The sequence below is a fragment of the Acomys minous genome (assembly GCF_964271855.1).
Source record: "Acomys minous genome assembly, chromosome: 11".
Classification (NCBI taxonomy): Eukaryota; Metazoa; Chordata; class Mammalia; order Rodentia; family Muridae; genus Acomys; species Acomys minous.
The window spans coordinates 106117713-106141460 of record NC_140492.1 but is presented as its reverse complement, the minus strand read 5'-3'; the positions used below and the strand labels follow the sequence as shown (position 1 = coordinate 106141460).

At 42.2% G+C, this 23748-nt stretch overlaps 1 protein-coding gene across 1 annotated transcript in view; it reads left to right on the top strand.

The window, feature by feature from the left end:
• The window catches only part of ZSWIM6 (zinc finger SWIM-type containing 6), a 167771-nt gene extending 146604 nt beyond the window's left edge, over nucleotides 1-21167 (top strand). The window contains exons 6-14 of the mRNA XM_084802585.1: nucleotides 2098-2274; nucleotides 2549-2695; nucleotides 5372-5518; nucleotides 7215-7475; nucleotides 11677-11812; nucleotides 14598-14755; nucleotides 15385-15548; nucleotides 17102-17183; nucleotides 18494-21167. Coding sequence (XP_084658711.1) covers nucleotides 2098-2274; nucleotides 2549-2695; nucleotides 5372-5518; nucleotides 7215-7475; nucleotides 11677-11812; nucleotides 14598-14755; nucleotides 15385-15548; nucleotides 17102-17183; nucleotides 18494-19356 — 2135 coding nt within the window. The 3' untranslated portion in view covers nucleotides 19357-21167. The remainder of the gene's footprint in view (nucleotides 1-2097; nucleotides 2275-2548; nucleotides 2696-5371; nucleotides 5519-7214; nucleotides 7476-11676; nucleotides 11813-14597; nucleotides 14756-15384; nucleotides 15549-17101; nucleotides 17184-18493) is intronic.
• The last annotated feature ends 2581 nt before the right edge of the window (nucleotides 21168-23748 follow it).

The following is a 23748-nucleotide window of genomic DNA, read 5'->3' as shown; positions in this document are numbered from 1 at the left end:
TCCTGAAGCCCACCATGGCTAGGGTGGTTGATTAGGCTTAGGTAACAGCATCCAGAGCCTACTCTTTCAGGAGGACTTTCAAAGATCATAGAGTGAAAGCCAGCTTCTTTTCTGTTGGTAGTTGTTTTTTGTTTTGTTTTTTTTTTAAAGTAAGAATTCTTCACTTTTTGTTTTCCCAAATGTATTGCTATAGACACTATCTGTTTGTTTATTGATTTTGCTTCTCATGTGCTATAGCCCTCATGGTCATTTAAGTACAATTTTTTGAGAGTTTAGCCCTTTGTGACTATCAGTTCTGTTGGTATCTTGGACCAATGGTAAAAGCTGTGTGTGTTCTCCACTTCTCTCTGTGCTGCCATGAAACACAGGAACCGTTCAGTTTATTCTTCTAATGAAACCAAGCTACGTGCTTGTATTAGTGTCACAGATAGAAGGCCCCGTCAGTACTTGGAACCCTTAACTCACTGTTTTACAGCATACATAATAGCAAATGGCTTTTGAAGTCACTTTAGTTTTTAAGTTTTACCTCGGAACTTGAAGTAAATTCTAAGACCACTTAAAATACCTACAGAAAACTTGAATTTTAGAGCATTTGATTATGTGAGGTTGTAAAACCAATTTGTTCCTGGGAATAGCACATTTATTTTGCGTGACAAAAGGCAGTTAAAAGTCGGTCCCATCCTTCCAGTTTTGCAGGATGGTCGTCCGTATGCTGCTAGCAAGGATCCTCCTCAGGAGTCTCAGCAGACGATCACCTGCTCCTCTTTATTTTTTCCCTAGATACAGATAACTAAGTTGATATGTGACCACCCTGAATGTCTTTGTACACTCGCCAACAGCCGTTGCAAATGGCCGCATTAGCTATGTTTGTAGTCAGGGGAATGTTTGACACTTGGCTGTGGGCTCGTGACAAGTCACAGTGTTTGTGTTGCTGCTGGGTTCCCCAGGCAGGACAGAGTGCCCGGTGGATGAATTCTCCAGATTACTCTTCTCAGCTCGGTTGCCGTTGTGGTTTCGCTTTTGTCCGCTCAGACAGAGGTCTGGGGACAGGAAGATAAAGCCTTGCCATAGTGGAAGCTCTTTTTTCTAGTTAAGTCTCAGAGAGCAGTGCAGGGGGCTATACTTGAGCACAGTTAAGGATGTGTACGTGAAAGTGTTCCCAGCCCCACGACTCAGTGGAGGCTTGAGCTGCAGTTGAAGGTAAGCTTAGAGCTGGGCCGGGGCACGGGAGCGCCTGTGCTCTCTCTAGGAGTGGAGAAACCCAAGGAGCTGACGTGAGAAGATCCTTTATTCCCCAAACATTTCTTCTCTTCGTCAGGTCCTGAACCTTGAACCCCCTTCGGACTGTATGCTTCTGCTTTCTTGTGATGCCCCGGCATACACTATGCTGGGGACATCACACCAGTCATGGACCCTGCCCAGGAGTCAGGAGACAGCCTGTAGGGGCAAGGTAAGTGCGCTGGTTTGTTTTGTAGCTATGTTGTGTGGCTTTGTGAAATGTTAAAGATATGCATTTATGCCCTTTGGGATATAAAGTGGCATTTTATCATTATATCCCAAGAAGCATAATAGTTTTAATTGTGCAAAACCGCACAATATAGTTAAAAAATACAACCAAAAGCACAACCCTTACGCATAATTTTAAGGCTGACTGCATCTTCCTGAAAGGTTCCATGGCTGGTGTCGCATCTCTTGCATAGTGTTTGTGAGAGCTGTTGATCCCATCAGGGGCAGCCCAACACAGCACCTCACAAGTGGGGAGCAGTGAGTTCTCATGTAATTTATTTTTAAACTGAGTGCCTCTTTTCAGTGTATTTGGCATGGAGACTACACTTGACAGTTGTTTTTGCAGGATGCCTTTTAACCATAGCTTTAATGGCTGCAGAATGTTTGTGTTTAATAAAACAAGTGAGTGACTGGAAACTCTTCTAGCACTTAGGATGTGAGGCTATTCATTCACTCTTCGCCCTTCTGCTTAGGGGGTGCAGGACAGTGTGTGTGGGTGTGTTCATGAGCATCTGGCCACAGAATGGTATGACTGATTTATCCGCATATGAATAATAGCTGACACGGCTTTCTGAATTGTGGAAAAAACAGATTCATCGAACAGGCCACATCGGACAGTGTTCACAAGAGCCATCGAGGCATGTGATCTCCACTGGCAGGACAGCCACTTGCAGCACATTATCAGCAGTGACCTGTACACCAACTACTGTTACCATGACGATGCTGAAAACTCCCTCTTTGACTCCCGAGGGTGGCCTCTCTGGCATGGTAAGTGGCCAAACCGGAAAGACATTTCCATGACTTAGTTCTTTGTTTAGTTTCTATAGCATTATTGGAGTGGGAGGTAGAGAATTGAGGCATTCAGTGGGAGACGCATGAATGCTTGGCAAAGGGGGCTGAAATGTTCATTGAGATCCAAGGTCAGAAATGCTTTCCTGTGTCACCTTACATGGCATTCGGGGAGAGACATCCTACTGTAGTAGCCTGCCTTTGTGGCTGTGTCTGACAGTGACAACTTTGCCCCTTTGGGTTTCTGTTGTAGAGCATGTTCCTACAGCCTGTGCAAGAGTGGATGCACTGCGTTCGCATGGGTACCCCAGAGAAGCACTGAGACTAGCAATAGCCATTGTGAACACGTTACGCCGACAACAACAGAAGCAGTTGGAAATGTTCCGGACTCAAAAAAAAGGTGATTGTGGAAGAGGTTGTTTCTTTTGGAATGGCATTCTTGGTGAGGGTGAAGCTTGTTTTATATTTTGCTGGGAAAGATGGATTTTTGAAAGTACAGCCATAGAAATAGCTTTACTCAGCACTCTTAAATGTTTGATAATGCACTCATGTTGTATGCAGACAAACATGCAACCAAACACCCATGCACATAAGGTAAAGACAGAAAAAAATTTAGTTTGATAACATACCTGTAGAAATGCCATCTAAGTTTTGTTTTTTTGTTTTTTTGTTTTTTTTGGGTTTTTTTGGTTGGATGTTGAAAGAAAAGGTTTTCTACATAATTCTTTAAAGATTTTTATTTTTGGAATCGCTGGTGATATGTCTGAATCCTCTAACATGGAAGCCAGATACTTTCTTTTGGTTTTAGTTCTAGAGTGGCTGCCCATCCTGGATCCCAGCAGTAGGTCTCAGGTGGGCATCTCTTAGCCCATGACTGCATTCTCAATCACTGAGATTCCTCCTCTGCAGAGCCGGTCTCAGCAGGGCTCTGTCTCTGGGAGAGATCAAACCAGCTCATTCCTAGACAGACTTAAACAAGGCTGGCACTCTATAACTTTTTAGCCATAATAATTTGTTTGACGGTATGTTATTTACTGAAAGTGATCAGAACATCTCCCACTTTGTTTGTTAGTTTGGTTGGTTGGTTGGTTGGTTTTTTAAGGTCCACAAATGACATTTGATGAGCTATCAAATGACAGGACACATTTAACTTGTCTTTATCTTGCTTTATTAATCTTCTGATTTTGAATAAGCACCATAATAGTAACAAAAAAGGCTGTTACTAGGTCCTTAACTTGCTGATCAGATAGTGAGGTGCATCTGCCTTTCCTGGTTGTGCGTTCTTTGTGCCTTCTGTAGGCAAACATTTCTTGGGATGACTTGGTTTTTTCTAATATTTTTAAAATTATGAACTGTTGGCTTTTGTTCTTAGTTGTGTTTTTAATTTTTTGATAGATACCCACTTTGAGTACAAATAAATCCTGAAAAGTTGTTGGAATAAGCTGGAGGTTGGAGCATGTGCTGGCTGTAACTTTTTAATTTCCTCTATGTTGGAACTATCAGGGGTGTGGGTTGGCACTGTCAGTCACAGTGGAAATAGTTCCAGAGTCACAGTGTGAACCACAGAGGAGGAAATGCAGATGGAACTGGGATGCAAATGGCCTCAATAGGCAGTGGCTGTGCTCCTTCTCCGGAAGTGCACTGCTAGGCCCTGTAGGAAGGTTCCTGAAGTCTTCCTCCTCTAACCACAGGTCATCTCTGGCCAGGGCATTTGCTTCTGAATTGTGTTAAGGGATACCTTTCATGCTAGGAGGATGCACAGTGCTTTGTATAGAAAGAACTGGCCCCTAATGATCATGTCTGAGTTGTTTTTAGAAGCCATGTAAATTTTTCTGAGAAATAATTGGTTTTTGAACTCTTGTTTTGTAAAAATGTTCCATTTAAGAAAGTTTAAAAATGTTAAAGTAAGTTAGAATGCAATTAGGTTAGACTGCTGCAATTGCCTTGGACTCAGTTGTGCTAGAGCCCAGGCCTGGGCCATGACAGACACTGTCTCTGCCATTCTACATGCGATGAAACTTGTTTGAGGCGTTCTTGGGTGTTGCTAGGACTTAGCTGCACTTGGGTCTGTCCCTGATTTGTTGTCCTTTGTCCTAATTTTAAAGACTGAGGTTTTAGTAGCTGCTGTCAAGGTCAAGGTGTGCCTTGCAATTACTTGTAATGAACCAGGGTTAGTGAACACAGCGCAGAGTACCTCAGTGCCCTCTGGCGTGGCTTGTCAGCTTTGTGATGCTGGAAGAAAATGACCTCTCCCTGTCTTTAAAGGTGCATTTCTTTAAAAATCTCTCTCCTGCCTATTGATTTGCTTGTCTGCACATAGTTCTTTTAACCATATATAATTTTTGAAATCAAACGGAGCCATGTTAGCTGTAGCAAAGAGTGATGCTTGTGCTTCTCACGCTTGCTATGCGTATGAAATCCAGTGGCAGAAACCAAGTGAACGATGACCTTCCCGAGGACTCTAGAACCCAACTTAAATAAGCATCCATGTACAGTTCTTGTGTGCTTGGAGTTAATAATGCAAAGTCAGAAGGCTTCCAAAGAAGTAATAAATTCATAGAATGACTCTGGCTAGCTATACTATAGTCAGTTTGTTAATGTGTTTTTCAGATAAATAGACTTTATTATATTTTCTCTTAAAAAAGAGATACTACTATTGTGTTACTTTGGTAAACATCTTTAAATAGCATTTTATAGTAGATTATACCCTAAGACACTTGTAAGGTTTTTCCTCATCACTGTAACGTGAAAAAGCTAACATTCTGTGAAGTAAATGAAAAAATTCATTTTTATCAAAATCCACATCTAGCTTGTCTTTCCACAACACAGCAGTCCTGGGGATCCTGGCACATGATGTTAAACAGATGTGCGGACCATTTATATTGACTGATAGATGGATCTTCACAACTCAGAGCAGCTCACAGGTGGAGATCAGAGTACCTTACAGCTGAGTTTTTCGAACTAAAGAGGTTTTCCACCTGAATTAATTACTGTTTTCAGGGTACTGCCTTTAAAACACATCTGTATTACCCTTCTCTTCCTTCATCCCCCATGTCTCGATTCCCTTTTTAAACAGAGCTACCCCATAAAAGCATAACCTCCATAACCAATCTGGAAGGCTGGGTTGGACACCCCCTGGACCCGGTGGGCACTCTCTTCAGTAGCCTCATGGAAGCTTGCCACACCGAGGATGGAATCTTCTCTGGGTTCTCAGATTTTACAGGTAAAGCCATTGGTACTTGTTCATTTCTAAATGCAGACTGATGTGAGTCTTTGTTTTTCATATATATATATATATATATATATATATATATAATTTTTAAATGATTTATTTTTATTTTATGTGCATTGGTGTTTTACCTACATGTGTGTCTGCATGATGGTGTCAGAGCCCCTGGACCTGTAGTTACAGACAGTTGTGAGCAACTTTGTGGGTGCTGGGAATTGAACTCAGGTCCTCTGGAAGAGCAGCCAGTGCTCTTAACAGCTCTCCATCCCCTACAGTAGTTGTATGAAGTCATGTAGTTAACAGGATCTGTGGGTTAGCAAGAGCTAGAAGTGGGCACTGAAGCCTCAGATGGGCTTCTCCTGGGAGGAAGATCTTCAGAATCAACATCTGGCAGCATTTGTCAGTGACCTGAACAATACTCTCTTCTGCACATGTTCCTTTACTAAGAATTTAATAACATTTATGACTTATTCAGCCTTGATTGTGATTTAAAAAGAAGTAAATACAGCTGTGTACCATAGTATTCAGAACCAGAATATTTAGTTGCTTTTCTAATTTGTTGTTGCATGAAAAGTGACTTAAAGCCAGGCGCAGTGGTACACATGTGTAATCCCAGCACTCAGGAGGCAGAGGCAAGTGGATCTCTGTGAGTTCAAGGCCAGCCTGGTTTACAAAGCAAGTCTTAGGACAGCCAAGGCTGCACAGAAAAACTCAGTCTTGAGAAACAAAACAAAAAATCAAAACCAAAAAAACCAAAGTGACTTAAATATTTTAAGTCTAATTTAAGAACACTATTAAATATCTTTCAAGTATTTGACACCATACATCTCATAAAAGTGATATATTTTGAGATTTCTCTTTGGTCTCTTGGGAATTCAGAATCCTCCCTCAGAAGATTCCCTAAAGAAAAGGTGAGGAAGAGCAGGACCATCCTGCGTTAGTCCTGTAAAGAGATGAAGCAGGGTTGATTATTTCATCCATCTCAACATTGCCCTGGTGCTTGCCTTCCTGAGTTGAGGGCAATCCAGGTTCTGTCAGGAAGGTGACAGGTGTGAGGCCACATTCATGTTTCCCTGGGAGTTAGATGGCTGAAGTTACAATTTCAAATTAACACTCCTGAACAGAGACTGCTTCCCTTGTGTTGACTGACTTAGTTAACAAAAGGACCCTGAAGTTGAGTTACATATTCTGTATTCTTTACTGATTTTGCTGGAAATGTTACTATTACAATAACAGTATGAAAACATTTTTATGCTAATCTTAAAAATGTACCATTATAGTCATGTAATTTTTAAAATTAACTTTTTATTATTAGCACATATTGGTTATACAATGTAACAAGTCTTATAACTCTGGTAGTATATAATTTTACTTTTATTTAATTAAAATCTTTTCCCACACCTTACTGCACTTCCATATCCTTAGTACCATATTTACTACAGCTATAGTTTTATTTGGTATCTCATTTTCAATGACAAAATAAAGCAATATTACTACCCACAAAGCATACACAACTTACTATCCATAGCCACTGCTTAAAATACACTAACGAGGTATCCGTCTTCACATAGTGGATGTCCTGACTTTCTCAGAGTTAAGTAAGTTCATTCACTGGTACTAATTAGAACATACAGATTGTGCCTGTCGGCAGCAGATGTAACTTCCATACATTCTTTATGACATTTTATAGAAAATGTGGGACAGTGCAAGTCCCTGGAGTACCACCACCTACCTGCGCACAAGTTCTTAGAGGAAGGGGAGTCCTATGTGACGCTGGCTGTGGAGGCAGCCCTGATAGGCCTGGGCCAGCAGCGGATCATGCCCGACGGGCTGTACACACAAGAAAAAGTTTGCCGGAACGAGGAGCAACTCATTTCTAAGCTTCAGGAAATCGAATTGGATGACACACTGGTGAAAATTTTTCGCAAGCAAGCAGTCTTCCTGTTAGAAGGTAACAAGATCAGGGGGCCTGCTTTATGTACTAATCTCTGTTCTGTGGATGCATGGAGTGTGGTAAGATAATCACAGAACATTGAGGCATGCTCACTAAGAGACCTGTCAGCCGACTTTAAGTAAAGATGTTTAGTTTTTTATTGCTTGATTTAGGTTGTCGTGTAGGATAGCTTGTTTAAAATGAGCCCCATTTAATGTCACTTGCTTTGTAATGGGCTATTTTTACTCAGGCTGTGTTGTTCCTGAGGTAATGCAATGTTGATACTTAGGGAACTGTTTTTGGTACCCATGTTCCTGTGTGCTTGGTCAAGTAAATAATAAGGTGGGAACTGTGCAGCACTCCTGGAGCTTTATTGGCTCTACAGGACACGTGGCCTCTTAGCATCATGTGCAGTTGCCAACAGAGAAAGCTACAGGAGTGGTTTCTCCTTTTCTGTAGTAATGTCACAGGATTCGTTAGGCAGAGCTTCACCAAGGAAAGGCTTCATAGACTATAAAAAGCACAGGCCAATTTTCTTGATTTTTGTAAGATCTAGGGTTAAAGATCCTAAACTTACCTTTGGGCTGGCACTGTTGTTGAGATATGTTTCCTGAGAAAGGTAAGTGTAGTAAGTATAACTTAGTGTGTGCAAATTTAGTTCTTATTGATAGAAATTGCTTCTCTTGGAGATGTGTCCTGTGATCATGGATTTTCCTATGATAGGCTAGTATTGACATTTTATATCATGGACTGCTACACATTTTAGAGAATTTACTATTTTTAAATCTCTTTAATTTGTGCAAAACTAAAGATCTATTTAAGAGATTTTTTTCAACTATATTATGCATTTATACATTTAAAAAGGAAATATTCTTAAAGTAAGCCTTAATATGAGTCCTCACTTTGGGAGAGAAATCCCATTTTAAATTTTGAAGTATTCTCTAGTTTGTCATTGTTGACTGTTATTTATTTATTAATATACAAAGATAAACGGCCTGTCCTGGCTATTTTCAAGACTATTCCTGATTATTTAACTGCTTTTTTATTTTTTAGTTCCTTCTACATAATCCCTTTTGGTGTATAAGCGACATCATTGGCCACAAGTGTCTTTTCAGTGTGGTCATGGTGTGTCTTGACTTTGATTGCTTTTATATATGAGAGAGGACTTGCAGTTTTTCCAGCTGATAGTGTGTGCTGTCCTTGTCATATGTCTCTCTGTGTTTGTTAGTCAACATTTGGGGGACTTTGGGGGGGTTGGTTTTGCTTGTTTGATTTTTTAAAACTTAGTTTTTAATTAGTTCACTCTTACCAAACTTTTGTTTTTTTATAAGTGCCCTGTCTAAGGAGAGGCTCTGACTTACCTCTGCCCCCACCCCCACCCCCCTTGTCCCTCTAGTGCCCAAGAGTAGCCGGTACAGGACTGGAGCAGTCACAAGGCAGCAGGGGGCCATTTCTGCACATGCCAAACATAACAAGATTATTGAGTTGATTACATGAGCTCATGGAGTGCTCCATGCGGTTCTGCTCTTATGGAGTCAGGGATTTGCTCACAGAGCTATGCGCCTGGGAAGAGTAACTACTATCTTGTTGCCGAGTGTGACTCCCCTGGCCACGGCACTGGTTGCTTTGTGCCAAGGGTCAGGGCTTTGTTATTTAGTGCACATGAATTCAGGGATTACAGTCACCGTCAGTACTTGTTGAGTGTGCATTTGTCTTTCTCTGAGTAGTAAAAAGGTAACTAGTGCTTTACAGGGAACCCTGAAAGGGATGCAGGAGTGAGGCACAAGGGTACTCTGCAGAAGTAGAATGGAGCTGGGTGGTTGAGGCACCTGGGTGCTATGCCAACATGAGATAGGCGGGTGATATAGGCAGTAGGCATTTATTTCTCACAGTGTTTTGTGAATTCACAGAGACTGGAATCCAAGGCCAAGGTGTTGGCCAGTTCTGTTTCTCAAGAGGGCTGTGTTCCTGGTGTGACTTACTCGACAAAGATAGAGCAGTCTATTCGGCATCCCCTTTTTCTCTCTCTCCTTCAACTTCTCCCAGATCCCTGCCCCACTTTTCTACCCACCCAACTTTGTGCCGTCTTTAACAAGAACAACAACAAAAATTTTGTGCTACTCATTTATGCTCTTGGATGTATAGCCCTCCACTGGAGCATGGTGAACCTACCAGGAGCCAAACCCTGCAAGAAACAGATTCTCCCTCTCCCGGCAGCTGCGAGCTGCTAATAGCCTTTCAGTCAGGGCTGGGACTCGTACCACTCTTCTCTTCCCTCCTCCATGCTGGAATTGCATCTGGCTTGAGCTTCCCAAGTTGCTGTCATAGCTGCTGTGAGTTCTCCTGTGCAGCTAGCTGCTGTGTCCAGAAAGCTGTGTCTTTGTATCGTCACTGCCTCTGGCGCTGTCTTTCTGCCCCGTCTTCCACAGTGGCCCCTAATTCTTAGCAGGAAGGGGGTGTGATATATATGTCCATTTAGGGCTGATCATTCCAGTCCTTTCTTTTCCTCAGTTTGACCAGCTGTGGGTCTCTGTTAATTGCCATCCAGTTCAAAAAGAAGCTTCTGTGGTGAGGGCTGAATGATGCACTAATCTGTGGTTGTAATGATGTCATTGGGAGTTGATTAATATCAGGCCCACTTAGTAGAGTAATAACAGTAGGTTCTCGCCCGGGGCCATGACTCTGTCTAGGCACAGGCTCTCAGACACAGATCTGGGTTTCAACTTGTGGAGCATGCCTTAAATGTAACCAGAAAGCGGTTGTTTACTCCCATGGCATCTGTGCCACAGTTGGACCAGTGGCTGAGCACATTTGGCCCAGCTGGTTATTATTGTAGCTGTATAGCCGAGGCCCTGCTCTAGGACCTCATTTGAGCGTGTGTTTTCATAGAATCAATCTGTGTCTCAAAACATGTTCACACTGGGATAGGAATTTTAGTATATGAGTTTGGAGATTAATACACATTTAGTTCATCACAGTAACTTCAGTAATGTAACTTGCTGTGTGAACAAAGGGTACATGTCTAACAGTATATCTGCCTTTGACAAATACTGTATTACTAACCAGTTTGAGATGTCTTAGGAAGATTAGTAGAATTGACAAAATTAGAAATTTGGCATTGGTTATAGTTTAAGATATGAAATTTTTATGATTTTCAAAATATTTAAGTAGTGAATAACGTAAAAATACTAATCTGAACATTTTATTACAAAATGAATTTTAGATCTTTCTAGAATGTATCATGTTCCTACCCAAAAATGAGTTCAGTAAACATGTCTCACCATTTCTTCTGAACTGCATTTCTTGCGTTCTAAATTCTTTTCCAGACTGGTTTTTCTCATGGAAAACAAATGTATTGTGTCCTCTGAGTAGTAGTGTCATGGCTCATAATTCTAGAAATCATGAAACAAATGTTACCCAAAGGTGACATGGAAACCAATTTATTAAACACTTCACAGTAACTAAACCTAAGTGCTGAGTGGTGGAACTAACCACTGTGGTTCCTTTCAAATCTGAAGTCTGTACTTCCTCAGAGGGAAGCATTTGGGGAGCACACAGGGGACCAGTGCTGCCACCGCACCTGTCAGAATTTACTAAGAAATGAGTTTTGACAGCTTAAATGTGATTTTGCTTTCAAAATTGGCCTGCTGGAGCCCCGAAGAATACATTTCCATTATTCTAATGTTTTCCTTTTGCTTACACTGAATACCAAATGGGTAACTTATTAATCACTTTATGGAATTACCATTTCTGCTTATTAGAAATAGTAGTGCACTGAGTCTGTGCTTGAGGGCTCAGCGTCCTCCCACATGTGACACTGAGCTCTTTTCTAGATGTGGCGTATCTGTCCTGGTCGTGACGTAGGCTCCATAGCTAAGCAGTTTTCTGTGTTTCCATATCTGGATGCTTTCTAATTCTAGTAAGGAGTGTGCTTCAGAGGGCCTCTTTGTGGGAGGGGCTTGTGGCGGGTGAGCTCTGCCCCTCAGGTCCCTGGTTCCTGCCTTGGCAGTGGAAAACTATGGGACTGCACCACGTGAAGCCTTTACTGGGTTCTGTGCCCTCAGGGGCCTTTGACTAAGAATCATTTTCCTTTCTGCTGTTACTTAGTTCGGGTCTTAACTCAATAAGCTATGAATTTACGTAAATAATTTTAAAAACTGTGTAAGCAGTGTTAAGACTGTTCTTTTGGAATGTAACCTATGGGTGTTCTCTTCCACAGCTGGACCATATAGTGGTTTAGGTGAAATAATCCATCGGGAGAGTGTTCCAATGCACACATTTGCCAAGTATCTCTTCACCTCTCTCCTACCTCATGATGCTGAATTGGCATACAAAATTGCACTGCGAGCAATGCGGTACGTATCCACAGCCCAGCCCAGCAGAGGCAGCCCACATTCCCCGCTGGAGAAGTGGCCATTAGCTGACCTCATGTGCAGTCCTGCTTCTTACAGGCACCAGAGAAACTAAAGATACTAGTTTTGCTTCCTGGGTTGTTGTGAGGCAGTCTGTCTATTGTGAGGCAGTCTGCTGTGTTTTGATTTTGCTTTAAAGAAAGAGGAAAGTCCTTTTCTTAACTGCTGGTAGACTATGGCCACCATAGTCTTTTCTCTTCATGGTAGAATTTGGAAGTAAAATAACAACTTTAGAACAATTTAATCACAGGATGACAGTTTAACTCTTCCTGAATGATCAGTTGTTTTAAAAAAAAAGAATTTAATTTTTAAAAACATGGATAAATAACAAATACCCTAGAGTAAGTTATCATATTAAGGAAAACCTTTGTACTGCACAGCGCTAGTACAGGAAGGCCTGCGTTACCAGGGCACGTTAATGCACAGCTGGAGGCCATGTGTGTCTGATGTTAAAGAAGTCCGTGTTAGGCATCTCTCAAGATCTGCTCACTTCAGCTCCACTGCTCCCATCGCCTCAGCAGTTTTAGTTATGGCGGGGAAAATGGCCTCTACCAACTCACTTGCTTATTCTCACTTCCCTTTGCAAAGTTAGTTCACCAAAGAATTGCTTTCATCATGAATGTGCTCATGGTTGGCACTTCTTGTTGTGCTCCTAAGAGCCTATTTTTAAATCTTGTATGTAACCTATTCAACTTGAAGAGGCGGAGGGGAACACCTGCCATTCTTAAACCATTAGCCTTTTCCCTTTTTGCTTTTTTTAGTGAATAAATCACTTGTGTTTTTAATGGAACGTTCAGATGATATATTATGATAGTAGACTAAAGGCAAGCCCTGTATATGTCTAAAGTTTGAGTATGTTTGATCCCATAAGAAACTTTTCATCCTTGTCTGTAATTGATAGAAGATTGGCACATGAATCCTTGCCTAAGAATTACCGGTGTCTCCAAAGTCACTCTCCCATCTTTCTTATATTTGTATAAGTGCCATGTGCTAATCAGCATTGCCATTGTACTTGCAGGGTTTGGGGGTGAGAGGAGACAGAGAGGGGGGGGGGAGGCGAGGGAGAGAGAGAGAGGGGAGAGAGAGAAAGTGTGTGTGTGTGTGTGTGTGTGTGTGTGTGTGTGTGTGTGTGTGCGCGCGCGCGCACCTATCTGTGTGACAGAGTGTTCAGGGCTGTTATGTAATTTCACATGCACTTTTGACCACAGCAGACATCAGTGATTTATTAGAGGAACCTTCTAGTACTCTGTTGATCTTTAAGTTGCCAAAAAGTAAATCAGTAACTAACATGAGCAACAGTTTCCCCCATAAAACTGCTTCATACCATTTGAACTGTATTTTAGAGCACACTTTCATGAGTGCGTGTAAATTCCCATGTTGAGAAGCTGAAATAGAAAGTCTTGGAGGGGGCAGATGTTCATCTGTACGCTTACTCTAATCCTAAGATTTCTACCTGGAAGAAAATGTTATGGTGCCACCAGGTCCTGCTGCTGCTCCTACTGTAAAGCTGAAGGGTGAAGTGGCAGCATGCTCCTGTGTGGGTCCCACGACGGGAAAGAGTCCGGGGTCCTGGTGAATGCCTGCAATGCCTGCAATAATAGCAAGGGGCGAGAGCAGGGCCAGGCACTGCCCTCCGCTCCACGCTCTCTTACCAGCTCTTGGCATGCGCTACCCAGAAGGCCTCCCATGCCTGGGGCGTAGATAAAGCACCGGTACATTCCAGGATAGCCAAGAAACGTGGAAGGAAAAGGGAGCTGTAGCTGCATGCTTGCCTCCTAGACCTGAAGGAGGCGATGGGGGAAGAGCAGTTTCCGTACCTACTTTCTCATCTTCCTCAGACTCTTGACTACTTTCCGCTCTAGCAGCTGCAGAGAGCATCTAGCTAGGGAGTCAGGCACTCTTGAGCCCTTTCAAGAGCTGAGTAACAACGCTGCCAGGTCCTTACCTCTTCAGCCTCTGCCTCGCCACACTTTCTAACGCTAACATCTCATAAAAGCAGTGAGTGAGCCATAGACTTTTCTGAGCAGGCCTGGGGCCAGCATCACTCTCTGACTCTACTGACTCTCAGGGCTCTTAATCCACAGCCCCTAATCCTAGTGGACTGGGGAGCGGGGGAGCCCGTGTGTTGATGATTCTCAAGGCATCGTTCCAGTTAGCGCTACTCTGCTGATCGCTTTGGTACTTACTATTAGAAGAAGTCACCAATGTGATTTGTTTTCAATAAACAATTGTCAACATAGATTGAAGTCAGAAATCATTCTAAATTCACATTCGGTTCTGTTCAGCCTCTGCTTGATAGAGCATAGGCTAACTTCAGGTTCCTGGGGTCATCGGAATGAATTCTCTTAGAACTTACAAGTGTATAAAAAGGAGGCCATTGTTTTCCTTCCCTTTATGTTTTAGCAAGATTTTTATCTGCCCCTGCCTGTTGCAGTCTCAGCCTTAAATATCCATTTTATTCTTTTTTTGTAATGAGTAATAAGATTTTAAAAAAATACATGGAGATCTTGTTTCATAATTCTTGTGTCTGGATTTCCCTGAATGCCATGCAGTTTTCTCAGCGCTGCTGAGGAACAAAAGGAAGTGAGCTGGGAACTCAAGCCCCAAACAGCATCCATCTCCATAAGCGTCCTCCCCCGATGCTGGCCACCTCTGGCCAGTCACTGTAGCCAGGGCAGGGGACAAACTGCGCCTCAGTGGCTGGCTCTTACTCACCTTCTCATTGCAGGTTACTAGTATTGGAATCGACTGCTCCGACAGGAGACCTCTCCCGCCCCCACCACATTGCGTCAGTCGTGCCCAACCGATACCCTCGTTGGTTCACTTTGAGCCATATTGAGTCCCAGCAGTGTGAGCTGGCGTCCACCATGCTAACTGCAGCCAAAGGTAGTGTGATGTCCGAAGCCCTCATCCCTTTATTGGTTTACACTGTCTTTCCTTTGCCTTCAGAAAACCCTCTTTATTGTTGTTTCTAAATCAAAGTTTCCACATAGTATTACTATCAAAAAAAATTTTAAAGATATTAACGTCATATTTTACTCCTAAGGCAAATGGGTGCTATTCATTTTAGCTTGGCATTGCCTTATTTGCCTATGTCACATTACCTATTGTATAACACACACCCCCCATGGTGTTAAATTGTTGAGATTTAGGAACAGAACACAGTATTTGTTGTCCTTGGAATATTCACCATAATGCAGAAGCAGAAGCTCAGAGTGCCGCTTGTTCTCCTGTGTTGGTTGGTCCCCGCTCATATGTACCTGTAGTCATTGAGGGTATGTCTAGGCCTCTAGGCTGATCTCCAAGTGAAGCTGAGATATAGTGATTATGGGGTTGTGTAGTTACAGCGTCTGTTCCAGCTATGAGCATCCCAAGGGAAACGAACATGTGGTTTTTGTTTTGTACCCTCTGTCCTCTGTGCGTGCCTCTATGTGTGGCTGCATGGCTTTTCTCTACTTACGTTGCTTTGCCTACATTTGACTCAGTCTGATTTGTTTTTCCCTTGTTCATTGCAGGCGATGTTCGGAGGCTAGAAACAGTATTAGAATCCATCCAGAAAAACATCCACTCCTCATCACACATCTTCAAGCTTGCCCAAGATGCATTTAAAATAGCAACTCTTATGGACAGTTTGCCAGACATCACTCTTTTGAAGGTGTCTCTGGAGCTGGGCCTGCAGGTACGACTAGCCCTTCTTAGGGCACGACTGCTACTCCTCAGCCCTCATAGAAGGTTTTCATTTTAGCTGTTTAGTGACTCCTTGGAGCTCGCGTGTATTGGACTTTGAGGCAGCACTATCTTTTAGAGCTCAGCCAGGTTTTAGTCTGGGCTATGTCAACCACACAGTTAGAATCCTTATATGTGTTCTCAAGTTTAAAGACACTTTTTTTCTGACATATAGCTTTAACAATCCTATTCCTCTTGCAAATAAATGGAGAAATACAGAGATTTGAGTGAAGCTGGTGTGTGCAGTAGGGAGGGTTGACTTTTCAGAGGTGATATGATTTGTTACTGATGTTTGCATCGGGCAGTTCTATCTCCATTTTATAACACCAAGAAAACTGGGCAAAGGCAGGGCCAGTCAGCCTGGTTCCAATTTCAGATTGCTGCAGAACGCAGCAGCAGGGACATTTGGAGCCCATCACACAGGTGATGTCCTCTTCCTTACAGTTCATGCACGGAATACTGTTAAAACAGGAACCAAAGCCTGTTTGACTTCCTTCATGAAATCTGTGCTAACATTTGTGTTCTTGTTCATTAAAAAGGAGTTAGATCCTACCCAAAGCATAGGAATTAGACTGCCCTGATTAGATTATCGACTTGTTTTCTAAGTTATCGATCCTTCCTCTCAGTGATGTATTAATGATGTTTAATGCAGTGGAAAATTCATGTGCCACTATAACATGAGGTGTGCTGTGTAAGCAAAGACTCAGGAATTGCTTTTAAATATGGCTTAGAATTTATTTTTTTAAACATAAAGTATTGTCATTTGGCTGATTTTGTTATAAGTTGCCTTATCTTTGGGGACGTGATGCAGAAAGAAACATTAATGTGATTTCTCTGCACTTTCGGAATTCTGGGTAAAGGCAGATTGCTGAAAGCTCACCCTTGCCTCATACTTTCTAGAACCCAAGCACCCCATGTGCCCTCTCTAGGGCTTTAGGGTACTAAGCGTACTGGATATTTTTATGAACATGAGGAGGTGGATAAAGTTCATCTTAGAAATTCAGAATAGGATGTAGGAAGGGGAGAAGTCAGCAGTGATGCCAAAGATAGGTTTTTTTTCTCTAAATCTGAGGCGACTGTCATAGTCAGTTATTGAAGGAGTGGACTACATCTTTACCCACACTTTTTTTAAAAAATGAATTTATAAGAAACCTCAGTCCTAGAATACTAATGCTAGGAAGAATATGGCTCAAACTCTGCTCAGTTTTTCAACCTCACCATTTGAGTCACACAAGAAAAAGACATTGAAGCCCTTCATGGGATGCCACATGTGGCTAACGGACCCCTGAAGTACTGACTGGGCTTCTTACCTCCCAGGCCAGGCAAGACCAGCTGGAGGAAGCCAAGGACAGTTCCAAACAGACATGTAAATCTAAACTCCAATTCAAGTGCTTTCTGGTCCCTTGCAGTAAAATCTACCTGGTAGTTTACCTTGTGGGATGAGTTGGATTTTCCCCCATTGACATAAAACTATCTTTAAAACATTTGGCCGCCCTGCTCTCACAGGTTATGCGAATGACACTGTCAACCCTCAACTGGCGACGGCGAGAGATGGTGCGGTGGCTGGTGACATGTGCTACTGAAGTTGGTAGGTAACTTTTGGAGGAAAAGCCTCATGGTGGGGTTTCATTTCACAGTGTGAGAAACCCCTTCCCTTCTAGCACACACCAGGCTTCCCTTCTCTGCTCCAAGCTCCATCCTTCGGTTACACCCAGATCCGAGACTGTCACGGTGGGCAGCTCCAGGCTCTTGTTTTAAATGGAGAGAATCAGTAAATAAGCAGAACGTCTCAGTTCCTTTAGCCACCTCATTCCTCTGAGGTTTTTCTTCATCTGAGTAGCAGGGAGAGGATGCTCCCTCTGTGATTGGGATGGACTTTGAAGAGTGTGAGAAATGCAGCTGAGAATCCTCTTGACTGTCCGTCAGCTGGGCTCTATAGGGCCCTCGAAGCCCATGGTTTCCCCTGTGCAGGATTAAAAACAAACAAACAAACAAACAACAACAAAATGGTTCTGCCACAGAAAGAACACAGCACAGACGATAGTGGGCTGGTTAAACTTTCTTCCTGTTGGCATCACAAAAGGAAGCACCCCTCTCTCTGAGAGGACACTGCCTTGAGTGCCATGAGCCTGACTGGACACTGGAAAATACCCTGACTAACTTTTCACTCGTATGGAACATTTTATTTTGGCAAGCATGAATTTGATCTCAGCATAAAAGTCATCTCTAGATTATTAAAGTACTCTGTTGCTGAAACAGTATAAAGGTAATGTGGCTTTCAGAACTGCCCATGCCTCTGCCCCTGCAGCAGGGTAGACACTACTTTGTGTAGGTGAGATCTGTGTACAGGTGGCTTAAGACTTTGTGTACAGGCCATTTGCAGCACCTGTGTCATCTACAGGTCCATGTCTGCTCACTTTTTCTCTTGATTGTGGGTGATATTTTCTTAATTGTAGGTCTTAAAGTTTTGTTATGTTTTTTAAGCTTAAACATAGCACACTGTGTATATTAAGTCTCTATTTGTGTGAAGGTTGCCCTTCTTTTTTTCCCTTTTTTTTGGCCTCCAATTGTATAGTGCATAACTGACAAGAGGCCCCAGTGAGCGAGTATTCATTAGTAAAAAACCATTGTCTGAAATGGCAAGCAGTGTAGTGCAAATACCAGCCACCGAGAGGATTGCCTCTTTATTATAAACTCGTGTCCCTTCTGGGCTTCCACAGAATAACAGTGTATGTAACCCTGTCCTAAAAGGCTGCTCCCAGGCACGTTACCTTTGGATTTCTGATTTAGCTTGGTTCTATGACAGTTAGCAATGCGAGCATCGTTCTAAAAGTGCAAACAGAACCTGTATCCAGACTTGCTGTGGGTAGTGACAGGGTTTGTTTCCGTGCCTTGCAGGTGTTTATGCTCTGGACAGCATCATGCAGAGCTGGTTTACGCTCTTTACTCCCACTGAGGCCACAAGTATTGTTGCGACTACTGTGATGTCCAACAGCACCATAGTCCGCCTCCACCTGGACTGCCACCAGCAGGAAAAGCTGGCCAGCAGTGCCCGGACCCTGGCATTGCAGTGCGCCATGAAGGACCCGCAGAACTGTGCCCTCTCTGCACTGACCCTCTGTGAAAAGGATCACATAGCTTTTGAGACGGCGTACCAGATTGTCCTCGATGCTGCTACCACCGGCATGAGCTACACACAGCTCTTCACAATAGCGCGGTACATGGAGCACCGAGGGTACCCCATGCGGGCCTACAAGCTGGCCACGCTGGCCATGACCCATCTCAACCTGAGTTACAATCAGGACACACACCCTGCCATTAATGACGTCCTGTGGGCCTGTGCGCTTAGTCACTCCCTTGGTAAGAATGAGCTTGCAGCTATAATACCTCTGGTGGTCAAGAGTGTCAAGTGTGCAACGGTACTGTCAGACATTTTGCGCAGATGCACTCTGACCACTCCTGGCATGGTGGGACTTCATGGAAGGAGGAACTCTGGCAAGCTCATGTCACTGGACAAAGCCCCCTTGAGGCAACTCTTGGATGCCACGATTGGGGCCTATATCAACACAACGCACTCACGGCTCACACACATCAGTCCTCGGCACTATAGTGAGTTTATAGAGTTCCTCAGCAAGGCCCGAGAGACCTTCCTTATGGCACATGATGGACACATTCAGTTTACACAGTTCATTGACAACCTGAAACAAATCTACAAAGGCAAAAAGAAACTGATGATGTTGGTTCGGGAGAGGTTTGGTTGATAGAACTTGTATGAGTGGGGGTGGGGTGGGGCGGGAGGGATGGTTTGTTTTTACTTGAGCCTGCCTTTGTACCCTTTTTAACTTAAAGAACAGAGCCACACCGGTATTATATGTGTATAGTTATATTGCGTTTGCAGACTAAATTGTCATGTTGTGAAAGTTTGTGTGTTTTTAAGTTTTTCCCTTTTTCTTTTGTTTTTAATTCTTTTTTATTGGTTTGTGTGAGAGAGGTTGAAAAGGTTTGGTTTACACTGAGTATATGTTGTCAAGTGGCAGAAGTCCACATAGCTCTCCTGTTTTCTGTATACGTTCACAGCCTCAAAAAAAAAAAATAATTGAAATGGCTTTAAAAACCAAACAAAACACCTCCATCCTGTGATAAGTACCTCGAATGGATTCAGCTTTACTCCTTTGTAACTCATCTTCACATTTTCAGCATATTTAATAAACCAACAAAAAGAAATACTAATAGTGAAAAGGCTGACCCACGTGGCTTTGCAGTGCTGTTCGTCCAGAAGCATGGCACACGATGCTTGTGCATGTGGAAACTTAGCGACTGTCAACATACATTCTCAGGGATTTATCCAAAAAATTAAAAAAAAAAAAGAATGAGAGCATTTATTGTACTGTATATATATTATAGTATATGTCTGAATATTGAAAATATAACATTAACTAATTTATAAAAAATATTCTATGTAATGCAAAATACTTGAAGCTGCAGTAGCTTGGTTTTAAACAAAAACAAAAAAAAAATGGAGAGAAAACCTATCAGAAGGACTAAAAATGCGCCTTGCTTCGGGGTTGGCTCAGGCAGGGAACTCCATGCTGGGCATCTGTGCAGAGCCACCTTCCGACTGCGTAGTTGGACTGAGGTCTAGCGGGAAGATGCTATACGTATGTCTATCTATACAGCCTCTGTATACATATATATATGTATACACACAGACACCAACAACCACTACACCACACATGCTTGTAACAGGCACTCGACTAAAGAGGGACAATACACAGCCAGAGCAGCAAGCCTTAGCATTAAGAATATACGGTATGCCAGAACTGGGGTTCGTGCCTCCTAGCCTAGGAAACTTAAAATACCCTTTTGACACAAAACGCAAAATGTTTTCCAAAACAATTGACATACTACATTACGCCTTTGCAGTGAGCTAATAAGCTAACGTTTGTGCACAGATAACATTATATATATTATATATCTATTCTGCATAGGTATTTTGACTTTGTGCAGGACAGAAAGTTGTGTAGGTATGACTGTTCTACTTTTTCAGTTCTCTCTTTTTTTTTTTTTAATATATTTTATTTTCTCTAGAATTACTCAAACAAAAGCAGCCTTCTATCTTGCCTTGTCTTAATGCTTTAAAATAACCAAACTGGAGATCTAACTACCAAACTGTTCATTATATTATTAAAATACCAACCTTGGTTACAGTGTAGTGTCTTTACTTTAGCTGATGGTTCTGTAACCTTGTGCTTTTTAAAGCAACTTTATGTTTTGGTGCAAAAGTTGTCCCGTGTCTCTTGTTCCCTTCATTAGAGAACATGGTAGAGGTATGTTTGTAGGTATTTTTGTTTAGAAGAACTATTTCATGCGCTCCATTTTATTTATTATAATAGGTAAAAAGAAAAAAAAAAGGTTGTACTTCATCACTCATGTAAACATGCTCATGAAGTTGAAAGTAATTAAGATTTGATACACTGATATCAATTTATTTATGTAACTAAATCACTGTTTTATAAACTTGTTAATGATCAACAATTTTTGTTTTGATTAAAATTAGTTTTTTGAAAGTTGATTCTGCCTCCTTTATGGTATATCGCTTGCAACACGTGCATGGGGTGATTTATCACTGGGCGTTACCGCATCCAAGTATTTAGTAACAGTTATATTCATCCACCAAATGTTTATACGCTGTGTTCCAGGTACCTTCTTAGGCCCTAGAGATGCATAATGTGAACAAAATAGAGCCTGGAGCTTGCTGTCTGCTTGGTAGAGATGGCGGGTATAAGTCAGATGACCTCACGAACAAAAGCAAGGCAGTAGCTGAATTGTTTTCAGCCACATAGTTCATCCCTGGCTAATGACTGTAATCTAGGATGCTAAGTAGTTTGTATGTTTAATAAATGCTAAGGTAGGGTTTTCGTGTGTGTGTGGTTTTAAAGGAAATTACATTGTAAGGGATAAATGCCATACATTCGGTATGGATATCTGTACTGTACTACCTCTATCAAATATCTGGACATAAAGGTGAATATATAGTGTGTATATGCGTACATTGTAAAAACCTCACAAAACATACCACTCAGTCTACAGATCAGCGCAAATTTTAAAGTTACTGTTTAGCAGCATAATGGAACAAATAACTCCTTCCCCCAGTGCCTGGTGATTAACAGTCCACTGTTATAAATTAGCTGTTTTGGATGCCTCCTCCAAGTAAATAGACGCAGTAATTTTCTTGCAACTGGCCTATTTCTCTTCGCACGGTGTCCTCCAGGTTCATCCATGTTGAAGCATGTGCCAGAAAGTCCCCACTTTCTTTTCTTTTTCTTTTTGGTTTTTTGAGATAGCATTTCTCTGTGTAACCTTGGCTGTTGTGGACTTGCTTTGTAGACCAGGCTGGCATCAAACTCAGCCTGCCTCTGCCTCCCGAGTGTGAGTGCTGGGATTATGCTTCATCCCATCACATAAGATGAACCACATTGTTTACTCATCCACCAGTGGACATTTGGGCTACTTCTTGGCTGCTGTACACAATGCTACTTTTAATTGGGGAGATATTTCTTGGAAAGTGTTTTTTTTTTTCCTTACTGTGGATATGGCTACATACCCAGAAATAGAATTAACAAAATAGGATTTTTGTTGTTGTGAGGATCTACAGTTCTTGGAATACGTTCCCTTTTAAAGTATTTTTAGCTCCTTAACATCTGTTCTTAAAGGTAGATTACAAATGTCAAGAAATAAAGTCAGGTAGAAGTGAAAAGAGATGAATCTGTGGTGATATCAGATGTCCAATTATTGCCTAGAAGAAATAAAACCTGTGCAATGGTACAGAATTGATTCTCCTTTTCTGGTAAGCTTATTCATAGTTTTGTATAGCTAATATTGATAAGGGCAAATGCAAGTTTAGGTAAGTACCAGCCACATCCCATAATGAAATAGACTGACAAAAGGAAGCTGTGCCCTCAAAGGAAGAAGATAGGTGTGAAAGACAGTTTGTTCGTTCAGCACTCCAGCAGACAACCTGGTTTGTGCGCATGCTTTCTCATCTCTAGTGGTCTGATGGTAGAAGACCACCTGAGACCAAATTGGAATAGCAGGAAGGAGAAACTACAAGAGAGTTGACTCCTAGTTGGAACCTTCTATCTGGTTGGTATCTTTGAGGATAAGAGCTGTAGTTTGGAGTTGATGAATGTTTCATGGCCTTCAAATATTACCTATCAACTGAATAAAAGCTGAGACAACTGTAGTCCTAGTACAAGATAATGAAGGAGAAATGAATTTTTTTAATATTGCTGAAATTTTAATGGGAAATAAATGGTCAGAAGATGGAAAAATAGAAGGAAAAGTCGTTGAACCTGATGTGCTTTAGTAAGAGGTATGTAACCAGGTACAAATATTCACCAATATGGACAGTTTCAGTGTAGTTCAGGCAAAAAAGGAAATGTATTGGGAAAGTTGCGAATGGTCCATTCATTAAACGGTCTATTGTATGAGAAGGGAGCTTCGGATATAGGATCAGAGCAAGGCAGCGAGCAGGGCTTGAACCCTACGGGAGATGTGCCAACAGTTCATTGGTGGCAAATGTCACAGGGGAAGGGAAAATTATAATTTTAGGAAGACCCGATAGGAGACATGAACAGATGTCTGGGGAAATGAGGGAGTTGGCCATGCAGATGTATGAGGCCCCGTGTTCGATGTGAAGGGAGTGTGGACAATGGTAGAATGTCAGCAAGGGTACTTACAGGATGGCACATTAGGGTGGGTGATGAGGTGAGCAGAGCGGGAAGAAGATGGAGCTGAAGTGGTAGAGACATCCTTTACCTAAAGGGGCTTCTGAGTCATGGCAAAGTCCTTCATGATTCCAAAAGTAATGAGACCATGATCTGGGAGGAAGCTGAGAAGCCCTTTGCTGGCTACATTGTGCTCAGGAGCAGAAATCAGGGGGGAGATGAATTAGGAGGCCGGGTACAGACAGCCCATGTGAGGTTGGACGTGCTGGGCTCAGTGGAGATGGTGACCAGCAGTTAAAGTCTGTGTGTTGCAGAAAGTTGAGCCGTGTCCTGTTTTTAGATGCAGTGTGTTAGGAAAAACAAAAAGAAAAACAAAATAGACTAACGATTACTCCCTAGCTTCAGTCTTGAGCTGCTGAGAGATGC